This window comes from Phyllopteryx taeniolatus, chromosome 3 (assembly GCF_024500385.1).
Source record: "Phyllopteryx taeniolatus isolate TA_2022b chromosome 3, UOR_Ptae_1.2, whole genome shotgun sequence".
Taxonomy (NCBI): Eukaryota; Metazoa; Chordata; class Actinopteri; order Syngnathiformes; family Syngnathidae; genus Phyllopteryx; species Phyllopteryx taeniolatus.
In genome coordinates, this window is record NC_084504.1 from 21622966 (window position 1) to 21649612 (window position 26647).

A 26647-nucleotide genomic window follows, 5' to 3' on the forward strand; every position below is an offset into this window, starting at 1 on the left:
AATTTGAATCCAAAACTTTATTTCAAACTGCAAAACCAAAGTCAAGTCAAACCCACTGGAGTAAATGTTACGTCATCACGTAAATTACGCACGACGACCTGCCCCCTTTATTGTTCACTTAGCTAATGTGCTAGCCAGACACTAGCACTCTAGAAAGACATTAAACGTGTTATACGCTTTTCTAAAGTAGTTGGAATTTCCACCGGACATTTGGCAATTTGACGACTCAGCCATGAGCAAAAGAAAAGCCCCACAGGAATCTCTCAACGAGGGAATAACAGACTTTCTTGTGGGTATGTGCGGGAATACAAGCTAACTGCTGAGCGAGCTAACGCGAGTTACAGTGACAGCTGTGTTTTTCTCATATTTGCATTGAGTTAACTTGCAAAAAACTTGCAGGTGAGATTTCCTTTGTAAGTCGTGCTATGTAGGTTGATATGAAGTCTAAAAGTAGATTGTAAACGGATCCGGTCACTTTTGAGACATTTAAACGCCCCCGGCCTGCAGCTAAATCGGTCCCTTTAATTGCTGGTATTAAAGGTACAGTATACCGTAGTCACGTAACGCGAATTGAACATAATTTCTATTGTCTTTCCAGAGTTGGCCAACTACGAGAAGAACGTCAACAGGGCAATTCACAAGTACAATGCTTACAGGTAATAATCAAGACAAGTATAAAGAAGCCTAAAGACTGAAACAGAGAGACAGAGACATGAAATTGGAGACCCACATCTAATCATTTGTGAATGGAGCACTTTTGTCATTAGCAATATTGCTTAAATCCATTGAATTGTGTCTTATACTTTTTTATTGATCCTTTTTCTATTTTAGGAAAGCAGCCTCTACAATTGCCAAGTACCCTCAAAAGATAAAAAATGGTGAAGAAGCCAAGAAACTGGTACGTGCATGCACTGAATAAGTGTTATAATATCCATAGCAGCGTTGGTGACATTTTAAATATGCGTCCCTTACCAGGTCAGACCCCACCTTTTTAAAGCCACACTCACACACAATCAAAGTCACTGATACACAATAAAGAACGTGAGGATGGCATCCCCAAGTGGACAAAAACACATTTCACATGCACTTTACTGTATTATGTGTTGGTATTGTTTGATAATGCATTTTTCCGGTTGCTCAATTAATTGATTGGCTAATCGGTCAAACACTCAGTTATAAAAATATACAGCTCTACTAAATAGATTTTATCCTTCCATCCATTTTCTGTTCCGCGTATCCTCACAAGGTTCGTATAATTCGTTTTTGTGCGTCATGAGTCTCTTCTCCACTAATGTTCTCATGGTGCCATGGATGTGTTTACAGGATGGCGTTGGAGCTAAAATAGCTGAAAAGATAGACGAGTACCTACAGACAGGAACCCTACGGAAACTGGAAAAGGTGAGTTATTGGAAAACACATTTCATTCACTCATGGTGCAGTCAATATCACAGACAAGTAACTCTACCTTTATTTCTATTACTCTTCAGATTCGAAAGGACGACACCAGCTCGTCTATCAATTTTCTCACAAGGGTAACTGGAATTGGGTATGTGTCTAAAACAGGTGTCACCAACGTTGTGTCCAAGGTCACCAGGTAGCCCCCAAGGACCATGTGTAGCCCGCGGGCCTGTTCTTAAAATTACTCACTAGTGATGCGTGTTGTATAAGTGATCATTTGAAAATGTAAGATGAGTGTTGCATATAAATATTTATGTTTCCTAATTATCCATCCATCCATCCATTTTCTGAGCCGCTTCTCCTCACTAGGGTCGCGGGCGTGCTGGAGCCCATCCCAGCTGTCATCGGGCAGGGGGCGGGGTACACCCTGAACTGGTTGCCAGCCAATCGCAGGACACATAGAAATAAACAACCATTCGCACTCACATTCACACCTACGGGTAATTTAGAGTTGTCAATCAACCCACCGTGCATGTTTTTGGGATGTGGAAGGAAACCGGAGTGCCCGGAGAAATCCCACGCAGGCACGGGGAGAACATGCAAACTCCACACAGGCGGGGACGGGGATTGAACCCCGCACCTCAGAACTGTGAGGCTGACGCTCTAACCAGTTGGCCACCGTGCCGCCTGTTTCCTAATTATTATGGGAAAATCATTAACATGATCAGTGTCTTCACATAAGTGAATATTAATTATTATTCATTCATTCATTCTTTCATCTTCCGTTCCGCTTCTCCTCACTAGGGTCGCGGGCATGCTGGAGCTTCTCCCAGCAATCTTCGGGAGAGAGGCGGGGTACACCCTGAACTGGTCGCCAGCCAATTGCAGGGCACATACATACAAACAAACAACCATTCGCACTCACCTTCACACTGACGGGCAATTTAGAGTCTTCAATTAACCTACCCTGCATGTTTTTGGGATGTGGGAGGAAACCGGAGTACCCAGAGAAAACCCACCCAGGCACGGGGGGAATATGATAACTCCACACAGGCGGGGCTGGGATTTGAACCCCGGTCCTCAGAACTGTGAGGCAGATGTGCTAACCAGTCGCCCACCGTGCCGCCATCATTAATAATTAATAAATACAGTTAATATCGAAAGTAACAATGAGTCCACTGAGGACCTGCTAATTGCCCCGAGAAGAATTACAATTTGGAGGCAAGCTTCTTTAGTATTACAGTAGTGTATTAGCAATGCTCCCACCTAATAATAAATGGTTGCTAGTAGGTCTCAGAGGTCCGAATCTTGGCTCTGGCCTTTCTGCATTTAAACCATGGATGTTAAGTTCATTAAATACGCTCAGAAGTTCAAAGGTGTGTGTGTGAAAGGATGTTTGTCTACATGTGCCCTGCGATTGACTGGCAACTAGCCCGGCATGTACGCAACCTCTTCCCCAACGTCAGCTGGCATAGACTCCAGCTCAACTGCGCTTCCTGAACGGAGTAAGCGGTATAAAATAGTAACACAATCCCTCTCTTTGCTGTCCCCTTTAGCCCGGCTGCTGCCAGGAAGTTCTTCGAAGAAGGCGTGAAGAGTCTTGACGGTTTGTTGCGCTCTTACATTGCACAAGGTCAATAAGTCTGTCTTGAGATTCATCTTTGAGGTGTGTGAATTTGCTTTTTGATTTTGTGCTTTTAGATTTGAAAAAGATGGAACACAAGCTTAACCATCATCAACAGATTGGGCTCAAGTGAGTTTGCTGACAAATAGTCAAATAAGATTTAATCAAAAAGCCCTGATGTTGATAGATGGATAATTTTAACCCATAAAGGTATTTTGAGGACTTTGAGAAAAGGATTCCACGAGCTGAGATGGAAAAGATGGAGGTGATCGATTTTTTTTATTTTTTATTATTATTACTTTATATACTGGGGAAAAAATCATCTAAAATATATTTAAGATCACCAACACAAGGTATAAATGTTAGGTAATTTACTACAGCCTACAACCGCTAGTTAGAACGTATTTTAATACCCCCAAAAGTGGTCAAGGATAGACCCAGCACATTCAATCATTTTGTTGAACAAACGGTAACAACATAAACGGGTAATAAGCACATTCATACATGAGCTGCTACACCTACGTCACTCACCAGGCAAAGCCCCACCCTTTAAAGCCACACGCCCTTGTATTTTAGTGTGGAACGTGAGGATGGCGACCCCAAGTGGACAACAATAATACCTGCTGCACATTTTTCCATCCATCCATCCATTTTCTGAGCCGCTTCTCCTCACTAGGGTCGCGGGCGTGCTGGAGCCTATCCCAGCTATCGTCGGGCAGGAGGCGGGGTACACCTCTAACCAGTCGCTCACCGTGCAGCCCACATGCACATTTTGTTATTTTTCAATATAATAATGCAAAGTCAATTTCTATCTGATAAATGAATCTATCTTGATGAATTGATGGGATGATCGGTAGAATAATCGATTCTAAATATATTTGATAGTTGCTGCCCTACTTATGTTTAACATTACACTGAGTTTTTACAAGCAGCACGGTGGACGACTGGTTAGAGTGTCAGCCTCACAGTTCTGAGGAGCGGGGTTCAATCCCTGGCCCCCCCTTTGTGGAGTTTGCATGTTCTCCCCGTGCCTGCGTGGGTTTTCTCCGGGCACTCCGGTTTCCTCCCACATCCCAAAAACATGCATTAATTGGAGACTCTAAATTGCCCGTAGGTGTGAATGTGAGTGCGAATATGGTTGTTTGTTTGTATGTGCCCTGCGATTGGCTGGCAACCAGTTCAGGGTGTACCCCGCCTCCTGCACGAAGATAGCTGGGATAGGCTCCAGCATGCCCGCGACCCTAGTGAGGAGAAGCGGCTCAGAAAATGGATGGATGGTTGAGTTTTTACACATCATTCAAAAACATTTTGGATTATTTGAACGGAAATTTTTATGAGATCAAAATGAAGTCAACTTTTTGGAAACCGTGTACAATACATGATCTAAAACTGTGCTCTGATGCAGACACTTATCCTTGACGAGTTGACAAAGGTTGACACCGAATACATTGGAACAATCTGTGGAAGTTACAGGAGAGGTAAAAACTTCCCCATGGTTTTGCACTGTTGAGCCTTTTTTTTTTTTTAACGAGCCCTTCACTTGAAATTTGCAGGTGCTGCATCGAGTGGTGATATTGATATTTTGCTGACCCACCCAGACTTCACCTCTCAGACAGAGAAGCAAGTAAGCTTCTTAATCAAGTGCAAATACGCGTCGACGTGTAATTCAATGTAACCTTTATTTAAAAATGTGTTCTTCAGCCAAAGCTCCTCCATGCTGTGGTGGAACATTTGGAGTCGATCGGCTTTGTGACTGACACTCTATCCAAAGGGGACTCCAAGTTCATGGTGAGGCTACATGCTCTCCTTCACGTGTTCAATGTTTTGACTGCTAATGCGGTTAGAACAGTCAATGCACAAGCGTACATGTACACATGAAGCACATGATGACCATCTACCGGCCGGCTCTTTTATTTCCCAGGGAGTTTGTCAACTGCAACATGGAGATGAAAACGAGGAAGAATACCTTCACAGGCGCATTGATATCAGGTGTTGTATTCCCCTCCCTGTATATATTTTTTTATTTTAAGATGCTGTATTTATGTTACCATGGTCCCCTGCTCTTTGCATTAAGGTTAATCCCCAAGGACCAGTACTACTGTGGCGTTCTTTATTTCACCGGAAGTGATATCTTCAACAAAAGCATGAGAACTCACGCCTTGGAGAAGGGCTTTACGCTCAATGAATACACCATACGACCACTTGGGGTCACCGGTGAGTCATATCCACTACACTGCTTGCTTTCATACCTATTGTATGGTTTGGTGATTCTCGAACTTACTACAAAAATATTTAACTTACCAAGTACCACCATCCAGACCAATATTCAAATGCATTAGCATCGTAGGTCTAAGTTTTCATCCCAAAAAAAGAGATCGGGAAAAAATATATATCGCTGGAAAATTTGACACACCAGAGAAGTGTTGTTAATAACCCTGCCAAATTTGATGGAAAAAAAATTGCCAGATATGTAAAATGGGGATTACAAATTGTGAAAAATCAAGCCATTGTCTTCTCTCTCAAATGCTGTGGACTCTCCCCTTATTGCGCTGAAACCACGACCCACTCAACTGTCAATCAAATGCCACTACTACAGCCCGGAAAATGGATGCTACTTTGTCTAGCAATGTTCTTATGCCTACACATCCCTTACATTTTTGAGCAACCAGAGCCAGAATCCATTTCTGCGCTACAAGATACAGACCGAGAGAATCAAGCTCATTGCTCTTAGTCAGTGGCAGAATGGTCTTTTAATTCTTCTCCCATTTATAAGGTACCAAAATGTATTTGTTGCAGATCAAATTTGAGGAGGTGGGCCTCATGCCGATTGCCCAACTACGTCACCGGGCAACTGTTTTAGCCATGCCCAAAAAAATCAGAAAAACTGTTTATATTGCCACAATTCAGAACTATATAGTTCTCAGTCTTTTCAGGCAATTATATTTCAAACATGTATAATGTATTAAAGAACACATATATGAATTTACTTTGCAGGGACTTTTTGTAAGCCACTTTAACACTTTGCACAGTTTCAACATTAGCACTGCTCTTAATATCCATTCATTTTCAATACCGCTTATTCTCACAAGGGTCGCGAGTCAGCCTACCATGCATGTTTTTGGGGGCACTGAAGAGACAACAGGAAGCAGAGCTGGAGGTGGCGGAAATGACGATGTTGAGGTTCGCTCTTGAGGTGACCCGGTTGGATACAATTAGAAATGAGCTCATCAGAGGGACAGCCAAGGTTAGATGTCTTGGAGACAAAGTTAGAGAGAGCAGACTTCGATGGTTTGGACATGTCCAGAGGAGAGAGAGTGAGTATATTGGTAGAAGGATGATGAGGATGGAGCTGCCAGGCAAGAGAGCCAGGGGGAGACCAAAGAGAAGGTTGACGGATGTCGTGAGGGAAGACATGAGGGCAGTTGGTGTTCGAGAGGAGGATGCGGGAGGTTTACATAGAAAAGGATGACGCGCTGTGGCGACCCCTAACGGGACAGCTGAAAGGTAAAGAAGATGATGCGACACTCAGCTTTTTTACGTTAAGCGTTTGTTGCTAGATGAGGCCACACATTTAGGATTTCACTTATGTCTGCATTGAGCACAAAGTGAGGAGCATGACAACTGCATTCATAAAAGTACAGTGTGACCTTGAGATAAGAGATTAATTTGTTCTGTGACCATGAAATGCCATTAATCTGTTCCATTCCCCCAAGAAAAAAAAAATACAAGGGTGGTTTTAAACAGGAAAACAGCACTACAATATTGTCCACATTTTCTGCTTCAATTCAATGGATATTGTGCTGCTGCTCCTGGTGTGCATTCCTTGGCCACCTAGAGGCAGTATAAGCAACAAGACACACGCACACACACAGAGTTTACAACTGACTCTGTAAACTAGCTTTAGTTGTCATTTTTCCCTAAGTATAAAAAAATATATACCTGTGAGTATTATTTTGATTGTGTATATGCATTTCGCTGCTGTTTGTGTTAAAGTATCTATTGCTTGGAGGGTTATAACACCGCAACACTGATGCTTTTCATTAGCCCTACTCTGGCATTTTGCATTGTTTATTACCATGAAGCTAAACGGACTCTGCAAAAGCAAAGCTATGTGGTTGTTTTAAAATCCACGTGTGTTCTCTTTGTTTTATGTTTAGTTTAACAGTAAACTTCAACTGGGAGGGACAATAAATGGCTTGAAGGCTTTTTTTTTTTTTTTAAGCAGCTTGTTGTTATGTGAGTTGAGCTCACTGCCACCATATTGCGCTCGTATCTCAAATGTTTGCTTGCAAGTAAAAGAAAAAATAGACTGGCCTCTCAAAACTCCTAAATCGGGTCACTCTAAACTCAAATCAAACACTTTATTTATTTTCTCCATTTTATCTGCAATGGACAAGATTCAATTTTTTTAAATGCCCCTGGTCAAATTTCTGCTTTGCCATAGTATCTCAGAGCCTAAATACTGTACTAGGAAAGTCAGTCAAATATTGTTTTTTTTTTTTAAACAAACAATGACATACTTTTCAGGACGTTTGTCACGGCCCTGTGATCTCAGTCTTGTGTTGTTTACCATTGAACTAACAATCATTGCTCTTTGTTGCTTTGTTGTAGGTGTGGCAGGGGAGCCTCTGTTGGTGGATAGTGAAAAAGATATCTTTGAATACATCCAATACAAATACAAGGAGCCTAAGGATCGCAGTGAATAAAGACAAAGATGGCTTTTAAGTCTTGAAAATTAGATTTAGTGACACAAGCATGCAAAGGTGAAGGTTATTTGGGGGTATTTTTTTTTAAGTGTTACTTCATTTTTGTGCACTGACAATGGGCAGTACAATATTTTTTTTAATGTTGTTGTCATGTTCTACTGTGTCATCAATGTTTAGCAAAAGGTATGTATGAACACCTGCAAAGATGCTTTAAAATTGAGTTTAATAGAACACGCCAAGAAGCCATTACAGTACTTGAACCCATGAGTCACCGATCTCTACATAGTCTGGCCATTATTACCTGTCGGGCTGAGTACTCAAAATGTCTTTTTTATTTTTTATTATTATAATTTTTTTTTTAAATAAATACCTTGAAATTGTAATTCGTCCCAAGTCTTGATGATTATGTTACAAAATAAGATGCTGTTTATCCTGATTTAAATGGGTATCGTGTGCGTGCTTGTGTGTGTGTTTTCTTATTGACTATTGTGGGTAAAATGATGTTTAAGATGAGCATTTGTCACAGATGTGTCAATATTGCTGCCATACTAGTCTCATTTGCAATGTGTCATTTCATTTTCACAGCAGTGATTGGTCAGATTGTTAACGAGTAACTACTGTAGTTCACAGAATCAAATGCAGCAGTAGCATTTGGTCTAGATGGCTGCAAATAAAGACCAGAAAAAAATGGCCTTGCTTCTGCTTACACTACAATAGTGACTTATTTAGGGATACATGGGATATAAAAGGTCTCCACACCCCTGTTCAAAAGCCAGGTTTTTGTGATACAAAAAAAAAAGAGAAAAACACAAAATAATTTGTCAAATGTTTTCCAACATTGCAACCTGCACAACTCTTGAGAAAAAGATCTGATGAGGGGAAGTAAAATAACTAAATAATAATAATAATGCGGTTGCACAAGTCTCATTCAAACCAATGTTAAATGGGAGTCACACGCTGGCTACCATTTAAAGTACCTCTGACTCACCCAAAATAAAGTTTTGCTGTTTTAGTGGGTCTTCTCCTGGCTTTTCCCCCCCTTACTAATAGAAGCCTGAAAGTTTTGTGCTATTTGGAACGCTTCATAATTCCCTCCCTACCTTGACGGAGGCCCCAGTTCCAGCTGAAGAAAAAGAGACCCAAAGCATGATGCTGCCACCACCATGCTTCACTGCAGGTATGGTCTTTTTTTGATGACCCGCAGTGTTGTATTTGTGCCAAACATACCTTTTGGAATTCTTGCAAAAATTTTTAACCTTGGTTTCATTGCACCATGATACATTTTCAAGTGTGTCAATTTAGGAGGGATGTCAATGTCTTGGTAATGTCAAACTTGTGCCGTATATTTTCTCCACTTGGTGATGACTGTCATCAGTGTTCCATGGTATATTTAATGCCTTGGAAATCCTTTTATACCCTTCTCCTAAATGATACCTTTGAAAATTCAGATCCCTCCGATGCTATAGAAGCTTACTGCAGACCATGGCTTGTGGGGTAAGATGTGACCACAAAAATGTCAGGAAAAGCCAACTACAACAGCTGAACTTGATTTAATGTTATTTGGGGGCATTTTAAATTGTGCTGACTCCCGTTTAACATTAGTTTGAATATGCACTTGTGCATACAAATTATTTCAGTTGTTTAGTTTTACTTTCTCTCTCAAAATTACTTTTAGTTGAACAGGTCATAGGCCACATTAATGGAGGAAAATGTTTTGAAATTATTTACCTTGGTCACATTTTTGAAATACCACAAAACCGTGTCATTTGAAAAGGGGTGTGTAGACTTCTTCCACTGTAGCTCCACTTCCCATGGACACTTGTACGTGTAAAGACATTTTTTAACGTCATATTGAACATGCATTTCCCTATTTTAAGATTAACAGTTAATATTCACAAAATGAGGTCTGTCGAAAAAAAGTACAGCATACGATTGATTGTTAATATACTAAACAATGAAATGTTGAATGAAAAAAAGTATTGAATAATTTCTTTTTAATTTAAAATCAACCGTTTGTTATTAAATTATTTGGTATCTTGTGCGTAAAATAACTGAATCAGTCCATGACTTGCTATTGCTCACGGTTTCCGTGGTAACGACGACCCCGCAAGGCATGACGGTCTGAAATAAAATGCAGGGAGAAAGACCGGCGAGACCGGAGGAGTTTAGCCAATCGCGGCGCCCCTTCTGCTGCCATCAGCCAATAAGCACGGAGCAGACTCAGCGCCCGAGCGCTACACACCCACATCACACTCGTGTGCACCACTTCGCACGAGTTGGGCTACCGGAGGGCTTCTCTGTGTAAACCTAAACCAACACCAAACAACAAACTAGTAGGTGAATTTTAGAAAATTGAGTGTGTTTGTTCGAAATAATTATGCATTTGTAGCAACTGTGCATTTTTAAAATCTGTTTTGTACGGTGATCCGATGCACAGCTCGATGTCGCGGTACAATCAACAGCTCGCCCATTTTAGCATGTAGCTGTGTGATGCTAGCTACTTTTCCTTGAAATGCATTGCTTAATTTAAATGACAATATTCCAACGATATGCTTGTGTTACAATTGCATGTGGCTTTGTTTGTCATCCGTGCGTCTGATGCATGAACGTCCCTCACGGTGTCAACAAGGTCAGCTACGTCAAGTGTAGTTTATTTATTTATTTATTTATTTTGGACGGAGGGAAAAAAAAAAGTCAAATATCCCTCTCGCGTCTCCATAGAAACAACTCTCGAGCGCGCGCATCCACTCACACCGCCACCGGTGGAAGTTATGCAACGCAAGTGGAAATAGCTCGTCCAAATGTCCCCGTGCCTTGTGCACTACTGTACTCCTTATGTAATGACAAATTGGTCTGTGTCACCGAAATGGAGAAACTAATAAATGTATTTTTGTTGTTGTTGTTGTTGTTGTCGTCGTCGTCTCCCAGGGCGACCATGTCTGACAGGAAAGCAGTGATCAAGAATGCTGACATGTCCGAGGACATGCAGCAGGACGCCGTGGAGTGTGCCACACAGGCCCTGGAGAAGTACAACATCGAGAAAGACATCGCTGCCTACATCAAGAAGGTATGAAACTACTAAGACACACAATTTGGCTGGAATCATGTCGTAATTGACAAAAAAACAAAACAAAACAACACTCTTTTTTTTTTTTTAACCCTCGAAGCTGTGCACAACTGGGTCCCAAAGCCTGGGCAACCTATGGCCCCTGAAGCATTTAGGGTGCATGAGAGCATTTGGTGTGGCATATCATGCTATTTTGGAATTTTTTTCTTCGATATGAATACCTGGTTATATGTCCAAAGTAAATTAAATGGGCTTCATTTGTTTGGATGAATACATAATTGACAAGTACAAGATGCAGCGAAATGCTGATTGCATCTAACAAGAATTGAGCAGTATATATATACATTGCAATATACAATGTGGAATGGTATATGTCAATGAGTTTTAAAAATATGTATTCATCAAAATTATAATTTAGCTTTCATAACCAATTTTGGAGACGTGGATTATATTTTTCCTAAATTTTGTGTACTGTGACTTTCGAGTAAAATGTATTTGATGAGCTCATTTGCGTGAGAACTGGCTGTTTTTAGACTCTAAAATAATGTAATTTTTGGGGACACCCTGGACTTAACCAACATTATGTAATGAACTTTTGTTCATAATTTTATGTATTGCAGCTCGTGACACAAGGAAAGCCCAATGTCTGGTTTTTCAGCTCAATAAGGGATGTCCATCAAGTTTAAAGGAGGACTAACAAGTCCCCAAGACTGTCTTTGTTCCTATGCTGCAAAAGTGTAAAGTAGCGGCGCTCTATGTACACAGTGACAATCAGCCACACAGGGTGGACCCATGTAGTTGAAAGATATGGAACTAAGATTAAAGAACACCAAGTGGGCTTTTAACAATGTGGTATTCTCCGTGGCAGGAGTTCGACAAGAAATACAACCCGACCTGGCACTGCATTGTGGGAAGGAACTTCGGCAGCTACGTGACTCACGAGACAAAACATTTCATCTACTTCTACTTGGGCCAGGTGGCCATCCTGCTCTTTAAGTCTGGCTGAGAAGAGCACACACCGTTAAAACTACACCACGTTACTGACTCGACAAAGGCACTCATTCCTGGGGGCGCTGCCTTTTTTGTGCTTTCTACTTTTTTGTTTTGAGGATTAAAATGTGGCCATCTAAACAAATCAAACATGTATTTATTTTTGTCTGTTACATTTACATGTCTTTTTTAAATTAAACATGTTAAGCTTTCTGCATCCGGTGCCTATTAATTGTCTACTTTTAACACTTGGTTCATGATTTAAAAAAAAAAAAAAAAAGTTCCAGACAGAGTAGCTGTGTAAGATTAACTTTTATTAACACACTTAGAAAACCAGCTTGTGAGGAAATACGCCATTAGAAAGGCAGAAGGAACCACGCAGGTATCCTCGGAGCTGGGGAACTTTCTTGATAAGTGTCATGAGCTGAGTGTCCACAGCCTTCTGGTCTACCTTCCTCTGCTCAGTCAGCTGGTACTTCTACACAAACACACAAGGAAAAGGAGGTGGGGGTAGTTATTAGACTTTACACAGATTTTATCGGACTGATCGGTATCAGCCGATATTTAGCATTTTGTGTTGATCGGCTTTGTCATTCGCCGATCCGATCAATGACTCAAAAGACATTTACTACACGTCGCCGCGTGCACAGTATATTTGAATCCAAAAGCTAGTTTATTTTTAGCCTTGTCGCATGTCTTTTGACGTAGTACTCTACTATCTGACAGCCAATGAAGTCATTAAAAAAAACAGGCAACACAATGTCCGGATCAAACTAGAGACAAATTTGCACTGTCAGACTACTGCAATAAAATCTTATATTCCGATACCACCGGATCCCATTTTTTTTTACGATTATTGGGCTTTATCTTAACTCAAATGCGACTGGATACACTCGTTACCGTGGCGACTATTATAAGGACAAAATGGGGGAAAACGTGTGTTGGTGGTCACCAGTGCTCAGGACAGAAGACGTTAGTTTAAGGCTTGCTTGAGGTATGTTCATGTACTTTTAATACGATACAGCTCACAAGCAGGCAATAAAATATGTAGCCTAGCAAGCTACTGCTAGCACGAAGGGTCGGACGTAAACATGCCGCCGTTCTGTGGAATCATCCTCGAAAGTTTCGGTGTGGGTGAAGTAATTAAAAATAATTTAATTACAGTAAGGTAGCACCCATTATTTCTGTCATTAATGTTGGTTTGACCTGATTGATTAGAATACACGACGAGAGCAGTGATTTCCAGCCTTTATGAAGCCAAGGAACATATTTCACAACTGAAAAATCTCACGGTACACGAACAAACAAAAAGTGGATACATTAATTACTGTATTTACTTCCTGCCATCTAATAGAAGACCATTTATCATTTTTTCTGTCTGTCACTATGCCTCACTGGCATAAATAGACGAACAAAGATACATTATTGTAAATGCAATTAAGTACACAAGTATATATAGTAAATGAACAGGTCATTTAAATAGACACATTCCTCTATCTTGTGATCAGTTATCGTTTTTTTTTAAACTCGCTGATCGGCCCCAAAAATCCTGATCATGTAAAGCCTAGTAGTTAGCAATCATTCCACAAGTTCTCAGAAACAAACTAGACCCCAGTAGAGTTTATTTACCTCCTTCTCTGTGTCAAAGATTTCACCCTCCTGGTGACGCGGTCTCCTCAGCTTCTTCTTCTTGAAGTAGATGTCATTGAGCGTTTTGGGGATTTTCATCTCGGTGATGTCCACTTTGGTGGTGGTGGCGATGACAAACTTCTGATGACTCCTGCGCAGGGGGACTCTGTTCAAGGTAAGGGGGCCTTACAAAAAAAAAAATAATAATAATAAATTGCTATTTGTAGCTATAATTTAAATTGGATGTTGCAAACAAACGTACCGGTGACAAGCAGGAGACCACTTGAGAGCTGCTTCAAGAAGACCACGCGCTAAAAGAAAAGAGTCATTTACTGGACAGCGACCAACTTCAATGAAGTCAACCCGGAAACTAAGGAATCCTAATTTTCCAGTCATTTAAACAAATAAGTGACAAAACTGGCAACCTAACATTTTGCCTCACACATTTGCCTGTGCGTGCGTGCGTACACACCTCATAACTCGCAAAAGCAAGTGTGATTACAGTAGTCTGACTTGTCTATTCAGCCAACAGTTCTGTGTGCAGGGAAAAAAGACATGCTTTTCATTTCCTAGAGATAATCACTCTTCATCAAAAAGCCTCCAAATGGTGCATTGTACTGGTTTCAAAGGAAAAGAAAAAATTTCACTCGATAAGAAAATCCAATTGTATATTACAGAACACGTTTTTTTCCATTGAACAGTGCTGATATAAAACCTAAGCAAGAATCATGGTACAAGTGCCTACGTTGTAGTTAAAGATTACATTTTCATGAATATATATATTTTTTAATTCATTTGTTATTGAATTGGTAATTTGCGCAATGGTATAAGAATACACCTCGACAGGCGGCACAATAAGGTGTCTAGGTTACCGCCGTACTTACTGTTTTTCAGTGGACTGTTTTATACTTATGACAATGTGTTTTCATACAGATATTGACTAATTATGACAAAGCTGTAAGATGTAACTTCTGTCACCCATTTGGCTAGAATTCAATATTACAACACCAGAAAATATCACTTCGGTATGAGGTAGGGGGCCCCTTGTATGTGATAATTCAACATTTTATTCTGTTTTGAAGGACAGCCAGTGAGGAAAAGAAGAGGAAATAGTTGCAAATTCACCAATACTGCTGCATTTTGTGCATGCACTGCTTGGACATTGCTGAACTTTGTTTATTTTACTTCAGGCACCTTGATGGGCGGCAAAAGGGTCCTCGGGAAGACTTATGGATTTCGGTTGCGGCAGACGGCTTTTATTGTTTTCTTTTATCATCGAAGACTGTCTGCATTTGTGATGAAGATAGAGAAATATTCCCGGCCGTACACTGGAGACAGAGTGAGTCATTCCCTGTCATTGCTGCGTTTGTGCATGCATTTTTCGGTGCGTATTTAACGCCGGGTGCCTTGTTGGGCAGCCAAGGTTCCTTGGAAATAGGTTTTGTTCCTTTGCGGCAATTATTATTATTGAGGTTTAGTTCACACAGTAATTATTGTATGATTGTTTTCTGCTACAGAAACATGATCATGTTTTGTGAGCTATTGGCAAAAGACGAGGGCCCCCGCTCCACCGCCCATTGCTGGGTAAAATGTGTCATCTCCATGCAGTAATTTATGCTACGTATGTTCTCGGTGCGCCACCAAGTGGGCCGGCGCAGGAATGTCGGGGGTCGACAAAATAAAGATCAAATACTGAAAAATATCTTAAGAGGAGCTTATGGGCTTAATCAGCAAAGTGCCATCTCCTCTAGTAGTGGCTTGAGTGAAAAACCTGTGTGTGTGTGTGTGTGTGTATATATATATATATATATATATATATATATATATATATATATATATAAAAAAAGGTTACATACTGCATGCAGGGTAACTACTTTGGATCTTCGTCATACACCAAGAACTCCATGCATTCCGAATCCCTACCTTCCCGCGGTGGCGGCCGGTGAGCAGGATGAGGACGGTGCCCGGTGTGATGGAGGAGCGCAGCCGCCTCCTGTGCTGGCTGAAGGGCTTCTTCCCGTGGCTCCTCAACTTGCGGGGGACGTCCTCTGTGGGGTAGTACCGGGGCTGCGCAGACATGAACAACAACAAAAATTATATATATATATATATATATATATATATATATATATATATATATATATATATATATATATATATATATATATATATATATATCTCCACTGTAACAAACAAACGCAGAAAAAGGTATTTTGGGGATATAAACTAGTCACGAAAAGTTAGGGATATTTGGCTTCTGGGTGAAATTTCAGGATGAACCTAAAATGCACTACAACTTTTACAGATCATGACTTTTTGCACAACTTGCCGTTTTCAATAGAGCTGAGCGGCAAAATACACAACGGGTGTTTGATCCACGAAAGGTTCCAAGGACGCCCACTTCTATGCCTCTCTGTGACTCTTCCAGTCTCTCTATCACCGTGACACTAAGCTAAGTGGCCACTTCCCTCTATTAACAACCTTGCAATGGCGAGGTCCTGTTGATCAATTGTTAGGTGTCATTTTGGTCACATAATGTCAAAAAGACAACAGCATAATGAAGAGCACTGTTTAAATACTAATGTTCTAATTGAACCAGTAAATGTATTGGTCCATTGCTGGATCAAACTTTGCGAATTTTGTCATTCAGAAGATTGTTAGAGAACAGCAAGTTGCGCAAAAAGTATGCATTGAACAGTTGGACAAATACATTCAAATTTCAGGTCACTGATAAATTGTGCATCTTGGGTTCATCCGGAAATTTCACTCAAAAGCAAAATTTCCCAACTTTTTGAGTGTAGTTTAGACTCTCAAAGTGTGGTACACCTGCTCCCTCTAGTGGTAGGGAAGAAATGACCCCCTAATTACAGCTCAGTTGTATTTATTAAGAATCACTAGTGTAGAGTAACAACAACCAATGATGGCCAAGTTTGTTTTTTTTAAGTTGTACTTTGTGTCAGAAGTTTGAGAATCACTGGTGTAGCGTAACTGTGTTGTCCCTCCATACCATCTTGCGAAGCTTGACAGTACGGGTGCCTCCATTCTTGTCACCGCCAACGGTCTTGACAACTACGGTTCGGCGTTTCGTTTTGAGCTTCTTCTCCACCTGACAGCATGACACATCACAGTGTCATTCATTCAGCATAAACCTGTAGTACACGTTAACGCCGACAGTGGTGACCCTCACCTTTGTCTCGGTCATCTTAGTCTTCCTCTTGTACATAGCGCGGCGCGCGTACATAGCCGAGCGGGAGTAACGGCCGATACCCCGGGCCAGGACCGGGTTACGGCTCGTGTGCGCCTTCTTGGGTAGCTTTTTGTCTCCCCCTGCCAGCTTTTTGTCTCCCCCTGGCAGCTTTTTGTCTCCCCCTGGCAGCTTTTTGTCTCCCCCTGGCAGCTTTTTGTCTCCCCCTGGCAGCTTTTTGTCTCCACCTGGCAGCTTTTTGTCTCCACCTGGCAGCTTTTTGTCTCCACCTGGCAGCTTTTTGTCTCCACCTGCCTGCTTTTTGTTTCCACCTGCCTGCTTTTTGTTTCCACCTGCCTGCTTTTTGTCTCCACCTGCCTGCTTTTTGTCTCCAGCTGCCTGCTTTTTGTCTCCAGCTGCCTGCTTTTTGTCTCCAGCTGCCTGCTTTTTGTCTCCAGCTGCCTGCTTTTTGTCTCCACCTGCCTGCTTTTTGTCTCCACCTGCCTGCTTTTTGTCTCCACCTGCCTGCTTTTTGTTTCCACCTGCCTGCTTTTTGTCTCCACCAGCCAGCTTTTTGTCTCCACCAGCCAGCTTTTTGTCTCCACCAGCCAGCTTTTTGTCTCCACCAGCCAGCTTTTTGTCTCCACCTGGCAGCTTTTTGTCTCCACCTGGCAGCTTTTTGCCTCCACCTGGCATGTTTTTGTCTCCCTCTGCCATCTGACACAGCAACACATGAGTCATTAGGTCAATATGCAGCACAGTCAACATATAATGCATGCCAAATAAAATACTATAACATTAAAAGCTGTTTGGATACTTGATTGATCCGCAAGAGAAATTCATGGCTCAAAAATTCAACAACAAACAAGTAAAAGCAGGCATTAGGGGCTCCATAACTTCAGATTTTGTTATTAGGTCAACACTTGTGTGATGAGAGTCGATGTTGAGTAGTTGCTACGAATTTGTATTTTATTCCCTATCCTTGTTCTGGACCCACCACAGCAGCGATTTTCATATTTGGGGCATTTGCAAATCATGGACCTCTGCGTGTGCGGTAGAAAAATTCCCCACTTTTACCCCTTTGATAGCGTGACCCCAAAAAATTTCTAAAGATCCTGCTCACGATAGGCTTTTTTCCCCTTGTACTGATTCTCCTTAGGTTACTCAAACTGGCATTCAATATAAAGACAATTTAAAGACAATTATGGAAACAGTAATTTGATTCAACGCACTCTGGCTCCTCCTCAAGCCAAAAACTAGCAATTAGCGACTAGTCGACGTCACGCTTTAAACGTAATTGTGGAGCAGTAGTCGACTAGTCTCTACAACCCCAAGCAAGATTGCCTTATTTCTAGTATAATGTTAAACATTAAACATATCTACACAAGTCCGTTTCCTAATACTACCACTAAAAAAATGACAACTTTCCCTCGCACCACAAATAAGCAAGCGGCGTCGGCTTGAAATTTAGCTGCGAGCCGTAGAGAAGCTAGTTGAAATGCTACTAGGGGTTTCTCTATTCAGTTTATATGAATTGACATCATACATTTATGCAGCTAAACTCGCAATGACACCAGACTTTTCTAACACGTTTCTGTTAGCCTCCATATGAAACTAGCCGGCGGCCTCTGGCTACCGATACATCAAACTGTATATTCGGATCATCCTTGCGTATTAACAAGTAATGCACACATACGGCGCACACTCTAAGCACGTAGATTCATGTTGTCGTATTTTCAGAGCATAACACTACTGCGATAACGGTGATTGGGATGGATTTGATTCACATCGAAGAACGAAAGCAATGTAGCCTTACCTCTGCTATGAAAAAAAGAACGACATCCGGGGAAGTGACGCGTTTAATGACGCAGCGTGATGACGTCACAACAAGCATCTTCTGGTCATTGTAGTTTCACTTGAAAAGTTCAATTTTATGAGCAACTATCGTGGCAAATTTTCAAATTTAAATTTGTTGTACACTACAAGAACAAGGGTGATGTGCAGAGCTGTGGGAACTATAGAGGAATTAAGTTGATGAGCCACACAATGAAGTTATGGGAAAGAGTAGTGGAGGCTAGACTCAGGACAGAAGTGAGTATTTGCGAGCAACAGTATGGTTTCATGCCTAGAAAGAGTACCACAGATGCATTATTTGCCTTGAGGATGTTGATGGAAAAGTACAGAGAAGGTCAGAAGGAGCTACATTGTGTCTTTGTGGATCTAGAGAAAGCCTATGACAGAGTACCAAGAGAGGAACAGTGGTACTGCATGCGGAAGTCTGGAGTGGGAGAGAAGTATGTTAGAATAATACAGGACATGTACGAGGGCAGCAGAACAGTGGTGAGGCGTGCTGTAGGTGTGACAGACGAATTTAAGGTGGAGGTGGGACTGTTAAGCCCTGAGCCCCTTCCTGTTTGCAGTGGTGATGGATAGGCTGACAGATGAGGTTAGACTGGAATCCCCGTGGACCATGATGTTTGCAGATGACATTGTGATCTGCAGTGAAAGCAGTGAGCAGGTGGAGGAACAGTTAGAAAGATGGAGGCATGCACTGGAAACCAGAGGAATGAAGATTAGGCGAAGTAAAACAGAATATATGTGCATGAATGAGAGGGGTGGTGAGGGAAGAGTGAGGCTACAGGGAGAAGAGATAGCAAGGGTGGAGGACTGGATAAAATTAAAAATGAGCTCATCAGAGGGACAGCCGAGGTTCGATGTTTTGGAGACAAAGTTAGAGAGAGTAGACGTCGATGGTTTGGACACGTCCAGAGGAGAAATAGTTAGTATATTGGTAGAAGGATGATGAGGATGGAGCTGCCAGGAAGAGAGCTAGAGGAAGACCAAAGAGAAGGTTGATGGATGTCGTGAGGGAAGACATGAGGGCAGTTGGTGTTCGAGAGGAGGATGCGGGAGATAGGCTTACATGGAAAAGGATGACGCGCTGTGGCTAAAGGGACAAGCCGAAAGGAAAAGAAGTACACTACAAAATCTAGCTTTCTCTCAAAAACATGGGAGTACATTTAAAACAAGACCCGATCAAGTCAAGCTAATTTTTCATTTCCTTCTTTCCGTTTCTACCACGTCCCCATTAATGTAACGGGTGAGCTGGAGCCTATCCCAGCTGACTTTGGGCGAGAGGTGGGGTGCACCCTGGGCTGGTCACCGGTCAATCATTTGGCAATTTTTCATTATATTCTCAGATTATATTGAATTACTGATGGCAAGAATTTAGTGCTATATTGCACTTGGAACATCTTTTTGTTGTAATGTTACATTATTAATTAATATTACACATTTCACATCCTAAGCAGCACGTGATCTAGTGGTAGTATAAATACAATTTTAATATCTTTGAGGACTGACACAGGTGCTAGGAGTAAGAAAAAAAAAACATTTTCCAAACATGTCATTTATTAAGAACACAACAACCCAACAAAGAAATACAAAATATTTCAGATGAAAAGTACTAATGATCATTGATTGAGTGATCAAAATACATGGCAATTGTTTACTATACACACCCATGTATGCAATTTAATGTATCCCAAGAGTTCAAATAAACACAAAATGATCCATTAGGGTGTAATACCAAGAAAGTAAGAAGTCATTAATTTATCAAAGTAAGGCAACACAGGACTGCAACTTGTCATACATAATTTTTTTATAAATTGACTGATGTTGGTAAAAGGAAAACACAATCTGACCTTAAATCATGATCTATTTGATGGTATGTCCCAGAATAAACCAGGAATCAATCATTCATGCTTGTAAATGACAATGCCATGTGATGTGTATGCAAGCAGCTTTTGTATGAATGTGGACATGTATGAATGCCTCTTTCTTAGCGGTTCAGCAGCACACTCAGCACTGTTCGAGGACGATGGCGATTCCTTGACCGCCTCCGATGCAAGCCGATCCGACGGCGTACTTGCCGCCTCGTCGCCTGCCACGGACGAAATAAATACATCAATAAATCATTCAGACCCAGATGAAATAACTCCTGATGATAGGACATATTGCCATGACCACGCTACCTGAGCTCATGAACCAGGTGAGCGGTGATGCGAGCCCCCGAAGCGCCAAGAGGATGTCCGATGGCAATAGCGCCGCCATTGACGTTGCTTTTTTCTGGATCCAGTCCGAGGGCCTTGGACACAGCCAAGTACTGGGAAGCAAAAGCCTCATTCACCTGTGTAAAACATTAACTTAATTATTTATGGTATTATTGAAGACTCTAAATTGCCCGTAGGTGTGAATGTGAATGCGATTGGTTGTTTGTTTGTAGGTGCCCTGCGATTGGCTGGCAACCAGTTCAGGGTGTATCTCCTGCCCGATGTTAGCTGGGATAGGCTCCAGCACACCCGCGACCCGAGTGAGGAGAAGCGGCTCAGAAAATTTAAGGTATTATTTGTATATATTTTAAAGTTTCATCCATACACTTACACTTTCTTACACTACACCACCAACAACCAATACAGTATATGCATATAGGTTGTAGGTATTATTTTTGTCTACTTGGATCGCCATCCGCACATTCTACACCATAGAAACTATGGCTGTGAATGTGTATATGGTCTGCTCTGTTGAGTAACGTAGACGTGAAGATATGAGTATGTACTGTCAGTCAGCTATTTCCTAGCTAAAGCATTAGCCACTGTGGTTTACAGTGTCAGTTGAGGCTACCAGCAGGTGTATTAAGAATGTACTTTTGGTTACTGTAATTTGTTATCATTTGTTCCAAAAAGTGATTGAAAGAGTTGTTTCTATACTCCCTCTATCCAAACCACCTGTTATGGATTAAAATTCATTCCAACTAGTGGTGGTAGGCTATATTCAATTAGTTAACAATGTTCACTTTAAAGGCAAAATGAAGTTGAGTAATTGTACAGTACTGTACTCTACTGTACAGTAAGAAAAAAACTGAGCCTGCAATAAGTAAATCACGATATGGTAACGAATGACTATATTGTATCCGTCATTGGTGGTCCGAGCTTGAATGGCACCCTGTGCGAGACTCTTGTGATTAGCTTGCGTTTTCATTAACCATTTGGCGAAGAAAGAACATACAAATGCGGCCATCGCACTCTCAGGTTCTTTCTAACCTTTGCTCCACCGCCAAATACAAAAATCTTCCAAAAACGACGACATCATACTTCCTTGACGTCAACTCTCACTTGACTTTATTTTTTTTTAAATCCTTGAAGATCACTCATAACTTCTCCACAAGAACGTGCAAATTCCCTATACGAATCTCAAAGATTTACTGTACGTGTCAAGATGCCGACAGAAAACCTTTTTAAAATATTTTTTTAAGGGGATGCGCTTTGCCACCATCCCAGAAATGCCGCACATATTGCACATACCAGAAGTGGCCAAAAGTGTATACCTTAACAGAAAATCTGTATTTAAAAAGATAATAATGCTCAGTTTTGTATTCCTTTAATATTGTAGTTGTAGTTTGCAGTGGTGTACAATTGCGCTGCACCATTCCGGGAGAGGCTTTGAATATTTTGGTTACCTTATTTAGCTGCATGAGAGCCTAAATATTAGAAACACTGAGTGTCAATAAAATTATACGACTCAATAATATACTAGAATCTTTTTATAGTCAGCTAGGATAGGCTTCAGCTTTCCCATTATATTAAAGGGAGCATATTGTGGAAATTGACTTATGTATTCTATACAGTAAAAAAAAGAAGAAAAAGGTGTCCTTTAAACAGAATAAGAGATATAAATAATTGATGAACAGACTTTAACTTCAGTAACTCAGTAACTGACCTCCACCAGGTCCATGTCACTAAGCGATAGTCCGGCTTTTTTCAGAGCCTCTGTGATGGCCGGAACGGGGCCTGCATGATTAAAACGTTTTTTATTCGTTTGTTTCCATTTCAAATGAACACTTCGCTATATTCTTCACATGAGCACGACTTACCGATTCCCATGATGCTCGGGTCGCAGCCCGACACATGATAGGCCACAATTCTGGCCAGTGGAGTGAGCTTGTGTTGACTGAGTGCATCCTCGCTGGCAATCACCAATGCAGCAGCACCGTCTGACACGCCCTGAGGCATTAGTTTAGTTTAGTGGAACTGAACAAACACTGGATATCATATGCAAATATTTAATCGCAATAGCCCATTTCCTAATGTTTGTACACAATAGGCGCCAGGGTACTTCTGGGTGGCAAAAAATTTAGTGGCTACCGCTGACCTGAACTGTAGCGTGGACAAAAATTTGAGTTTGAGGTTGCGCCACTAGATATGCCCCAAAAGGTTGTTGTTGTTGTTTTTTTACCTGAGGAAGGCTAAAATAATCATCCAAGCCGTTTACCTTGTTTTCAAATGACATAGGACGGTTGGTTTACTTGTGGTTCCATTGGAGCCATTGCCACCCGGAAGTATGTGTGCCTTCATGGTTTCCACATAAAAATGACCTGGAACATCCGTTTTCCAGGAGTCAAAATGGTGGTAAGGACTCACTGAAGCATTAGCAGCAGTAACGGTGCCTCCCTTCTTGAAGACGGTAGGAAGTTTAGCCATCTGTTCCATTGTGGTCTGAGGACGAGGGTGTTCATCCTCAGCCATGGACACTTGGCCTTTCTTTGATTTCAGATCAATTGGAGCGATTTCTGCAGTGTAGCGGCCAGCCTCGTGAGCTGAGGAAAAAGCAAAATATTTACAATACAAAGAATGTGCTTCACTACAAAGGAGTGTTAGTCTCTCTCGTAAAAAATGATGTGGGAAAAAACGTTGTTAAGTTATATTAGTAAAGTTGTATTATTATGTAAAAATGTTACAAGAATAAGTTGGGGGGGGAAAGCATAAAATATTTTGAGAAAAGTTGCAATGTTACAAGAAAAAAGGTAATGTGATGGTATATCGGTACTATTGTGCTTAAAATTAGACTACTAGAATAAAGTTGTAATATGTGTAAGTCATAATGCTATGAGAAAAAGTTGCAGTTTTGCAAGCATAAACTTGTATTACCAATACAACAATGTATTTATTTCAGAAAAAAAGTCACATTACAAGGAAAATTTTAACATTACGCATGGCTCCATTACAACAAACATTTTGTAACATTTACAAGAATAATTTTTTTTTGTTTTGTTTGTAAAGCTGTAACATTACAAGAATAAAAAAATAGGGATGGTAAGTCAAAAAAAGTTGTAATTTTCCATGGAAAAAATGTGGCATTTTGTGAAATTAAAACAGAAAACAATAAATTATAAAATAATAATGCAATTAAAATTAAAGTATTTTCTAATTAAAATATACTTCTTAAAAACAAAGTCCTGCGGCACCGAGCCTTAATCTTAGACCAAACGGTCACAGTCATTATAAAAATAAAGTTGGCTATTAGAAAAAGCAAAATGTAACAAGAAGACAATTTTAATAATATGGGAAAAAGTCATAATGTTACCAGAACAAATTAATTTCGTATCATGTATTTGAGCTACTTTATGCAAGATGAACATTGTGTGTGTGAGGTGGCAGGCAAAGTGTAAGATCCTCTGACCTGCTTTCCATCTTTGCTGCGACTGGTACGCGTAGTTGTCACAATCCTCTCGTGTTATTTTGTACTTCTCAGCCAGGTTTTCTGCTGTAATGCCCATCGGGATTTTTACGTGTAGGTCAGTCAACCCCGCCCACAAGGTGTCCTCCAGCTGTCAATCAAGGCATTGAGAGAACTTAGTAAAAAAAAAAAATGTTAAAGTTTGTGTCTTTGTGAAGTATGATGTGGAAGACAAATCCAACCTTGAGATCGAGTCCAAACTTTGTACCGAATCGAATGTTGCGAACGGCGTACGGAGCCTGGCTCATGCTCTCTGAACCACCACACAACACCACTTCTGAGTCCTTCACACAAATCTCCTGCAAACACACAAGGTAACACAATATTTTTTTCTCTATGAAAAACAAACTCATTCTGCATATGTGTAAAATAAATACGAGCTTTTTTTTCTTAAGCTGGAACTGGGGCCTTCGTCAAGGTGGAAGAATTATGAACAGTTTCAAATACCAGTCAGTGTTAGTACATAACCTTCAGGCTTCTGCTCGAAAGCAAAACAAATGTCAGGAGAAGCCTACTAGAATGGCTGATCAATCAGACACTAGGGACTTTAAAAGGTGGTAGGTGTATGCTAACTCCCATTTAACATGAGTTTGAAAGTGGTTGGTTAATGTTGAACACAGCCACATCTCCAGTTATAAGAGGGTGTGCACACTTGCAGGTTTATCTTTGTAAAGGCAGAATGGTTAATACAGGTTTCGCATTGGCCATCATTAGATATGTGCTAAATGAAGTATCCAGAGAGTGTACTGTATGGATATAAAAACACTGGTCAGTCATTTTACTTCAGCCGAACGTGCGTGTTCCATGAGTCGGTCTCACCTGAGCCCCATTGATGATCGACTGGAAACCAGAGCCACACAGCCTATTGACAGTGAGAGCGGGCACCGGGATGGGAACGCCACACCTCAGACCAACATGGCGTGCGATGTAGGGGGCGTCTGCTGAGCTCTGGAAGGAATTGAAACGAACACATAAAAACATGTAACCTATACTGTACATAATTTAGTGTGGTTGTAATCTGGAGCGGTTAAACACCTGCATGACGTTCCCCACGATGACGCTGTCGATGAGCTCGGGCGCTACACCGCCCGCCGCCAGGGCCGCTTTGGCCGCATGCTCGGCCAGGTCTGTTGCACTGTGATCCTTCAGGACGCCGCCGTAGGTGCCGAATGGAGTGCGCTTGGCGGCTACAATGAAGACCCCTGGCAACAAAACGGCAGCATGGTTTAAATATCATCCACCATTGCCTTTCAGTCCTGAGAACAGTTGACTATTCAAAAGACAACTAGAAAAGGGTCAAAGGTCATTTCCTGTGACTGGCGAGGTTGATTTTCCCACCCCACTCATTTTGTCTCATGCCAGGTATGTTGTGTGCAGTACATTCATTTAATACATGATATTCAATTGGTATCTAGACCCGTTTCGCTCCACAGCGACATTAAAATAGTTACTATTTGTATACACTGTTTCTGTTAGTAATTGTATTAAGTCGGGATGGACTTCTACCGCTCAAATTCATTTAAAATGCACAAGAGAGTAACGCAATAGTTACTTTCCCTACTTTTATAATTTGTAAACCTCTATCTAAATCAGTTCCTTTTTAGTTGAAGTAACTAGCAACTAATTATTTTTTAATGTAACCTTGTCAACACTGATGTTTAATAACTGATTAAATATTTATGTTTATGTGTATCACAGCTTGTGTGGCAGGTAGAATTTTACATTTACCTCTTGAGGTGACCGCAGCGCTTTCAACATAATAACGAGGGGCTCTTCTTCGTTAGTAATAAATACAGTATATAGAATAAAAGATCAGATTAAGTTTAACTATAAATAAACGACAAAAATGTCAAATTCTAAATGAATGAGTGTTTTACAGGGCATCTACAAAGTCTCTTTTCAATTTATTACAGGGCATCTACAAAGTCTCTTTTCAATTTATTCCCCAATTTGCAGTCTATCTGGAGGTGTATTAAGTGAGGTAAGATTTTTTATTTAAAAATCGTTAAAATCTACTCCTCGTTTTGTAAAAATCTCCACAGATTTGTCTTTAGTACATTGCCACGAAAACTGTCAAACAATACCATTGATGCATTTCATTCAGACACGCCGATTCGCTTACTTGGCTTTGATTATTATAATTTTTTTTTTCAAGTGTACTTACCTCTGAGCAGTGACATGATAACGAACAAAGTCGGAATCTAACTGTTGACTAGTTGTTCTCGTGTACGCTTCAAATAGTGAGCACTCATATAAAAATCCCACACTGTGCGACCTTTCCCCTAAATAATCATGCGGAATCTATCTTTTTACCGACCACAACAGATTCGATAGCAATGTCGCCAAAAAAAACTAAATTAAGCTCCTAATACGAATTTTAAAAATATTAATAGTCATTGATAGTTATTTGGAGTACACAAGGGAAGCAAAATTCAAGCTGATATTTACGCTGCACGAAATTCGCGAATAAGTGG

The 26647-nt window shown here is 40.9% G+C and overlaps 4 protein-coding genes across 5 annotated transcripts; 2 read left to right on the forward strand and 2 right to left on the reverse strand.

Moving 5' to 3' along the window:
• The first annotated feature begins 76 nt into the window (after positions 1–76).
• On the forward strand, positions 77–8418 carry polb (polymerase (DNA directed), beta). The gene is made up of 14 exons (XM_061767579.1): positions 77–293; positions 599–656; positions 832–898; positions 1324–1398; positions 1488–1546; positions 2955–3004; positions 3100–3151; positions 3233–3287; positions 4428–4500; positions 4576–4646; positions 4724–4810; positions 4944–5011; positions 5097–5236; positions 7634–8418. The coding sequence occupies exons 1-14, from the start codon at positions 233–235 to the stop codon at positions 7726–7728; spliced, it is 1011 nt and encodes a 336-aa protein (XP_061623563.1). The 5' UTR covers positions 77–232; the 3' UTR covers positions 7729–8418.
• A 1488-nt stretch (positions 8419–9906) lies between these two features.
• On the forward strand, positions 9907–12002 carry dynll1 (dynein, light chain, LC8-type 1). 2 transcript variants are annotated; one of them, XM_061767581.1, is made up of 3 exons: positions 9907–10061; positions 10657–10795; positions 11664–12002. In XM_061767581.1, the coding sequence occupies exons 2-3, from the start codon at positions 10664–10666 to the stop codon at positions 11799–11801; spliced, it is 270 nt and encodes an 89-aa protein (XP_061623565.1). In that variant the 5' UTR covers positions 9907–10061; positions 10657–10663; the 3' UTR covers positions 11802–12002. The 2 variants fall into 2 exon arrangements, with proteins under 2 accessions (XP_061623565.1, XP_061623566.1); XM_061767582.1 differs by having other exon boundaries at positions 9930–10065.
• Positions 12003–12078: 76 nt separating this feature from the next.
• Positions 12079–17354, reverse strand: rpl6 (ribosomal protein L6). Its single transcript, XM_061767580.1, has 6 exons — positions 16602–17354; positions 16422–16520; positions 15338–15481; positions 13677–13725; positions 13415–13599; positions 12079–12263 (listed from the first exon to the last, which is right to left on the reverse strand). The coding sequence occupies exons 1-6, from the start codon at positions 17337–17339 to the stop codon at positions 12111–12113; spliced, it is 1368 nt and encodes a 455-aa protein (XP_061623564.1). The 5' UTR covers positions 17340–17354; the 3' UTR covers positions 12079–12110.
• Positions 17355–19991: 2637 nt separating this feature from the next.
• acaa2 (acetyl-CoA acyltransferase 2) lies at positions 19992–26646 on the reverse strand. Its single transcript, XM_061767589.1, has 10 exons — positions 26338–26646; positions 25209–25375; positions 24993–25121; positions 24356–24472; positions 24117–24264; positions 23078–23253; positions 22531–22660; positions 22377–22447; positions 20633–20787; positions 19992–20541 (listed from the first exon to the last, which is right to left on the reverse strand). Exons 1-10 carry the CDS (start codon positions 26351–26353, stop codon positions 20460–20462), a joined length of 1191 nt encoding a protein of 396 aa, XP_061623573.1. The 5' UTR covers positions 26354–26646; the 3' UTR covers positions 19992–20459.
• Position 26647: the final 1 nt, after the last annotated feature.

What these genes read in the sequence shown, in the direction of transcription:
- polb (XM_061767579.1), top strand. Translation starts at nt 233, where the DNA reads ATGAGCAAAAGAAAAGCCCCACAGGAATCTCTCAACGAGGGAATAACA. An exon ending in CCCTACGGAAACTGGAAAAG is followed by an intron (nt 1,399 to 1,487) that starts GTGAGTTATTGG and finishes ATTACTCTTCAG; the next exon opens with ATTCGAAAGGACGACACCAG. An exon ending in CATCAACAGATTGGGCTCAA is followed by an intron (nt 3,152 to 3,232) that starts GTGAGTTTGCTG and finishes TAACCCATAAAG; the next exon opens with GTATTTTGAGGACTTTGAGA.
- dynll1 (XM_061767581.1), top strand. Translation starts at nt 10,664, where the DNA reads ATGTCTGACAGGAAAGCAGTGATCAAGAATGCTGACATGTCCGAGGAC. An exon ending in TCGCTGCCTACATCAAGAAG is followed by an intron (nt 10,796 to 11,663) that starts GTATGAAACTAC and finishes TCTCCGTGGCAG; the next exon opens with GAGTTCGACAAGAAATACAA.
- rpl6 (XM_061767580.1), bottom strand. Translation starts at nt 17,339, where the DNA reads ATGACTCATGTGTTGCTGTGTCAGATGGCAGAGGGAGACAAAAACATG. An exon ending in CTGTCAAGCTTCGCAAGATG is followed by an intron (nt 15,482 to 16,421) that starts GTATGGAGGGAC and finishes ATGTCTGCGCAG; the next exon opens with CCCCGGTACTACCCCACAGA. An exon ending in TGGTCTCCTGCTTGTCACCG is followed by an intron (nt 13,600 to 13,676) that starts GTACGTTTGTTT and finishes TTTTTTTGTAAG; the next exon opens with GCCCCCTTACCTTGAACAGA.
- acaa2 (XM_061767589.1), bottom strand. An exon ending in TCGTGGGGAACGTCATGCAG is followed by an intron (nt 25,122 to 25,208) that starts GTGTTTAACCGC and finishes AATTCCTTCCAG; the next exon opens with AGCTCAGCAGACGCCCCCTA. An exon ending in CACCTGGTTCATGAGCTCAG is followed by an intron (nt 20,542 to 20,632) that starts GTAGCGTGGTCA and finishes CGTCCGTGGCAG; the next exon opens with GCGACGAGGCGGCAAGTACG.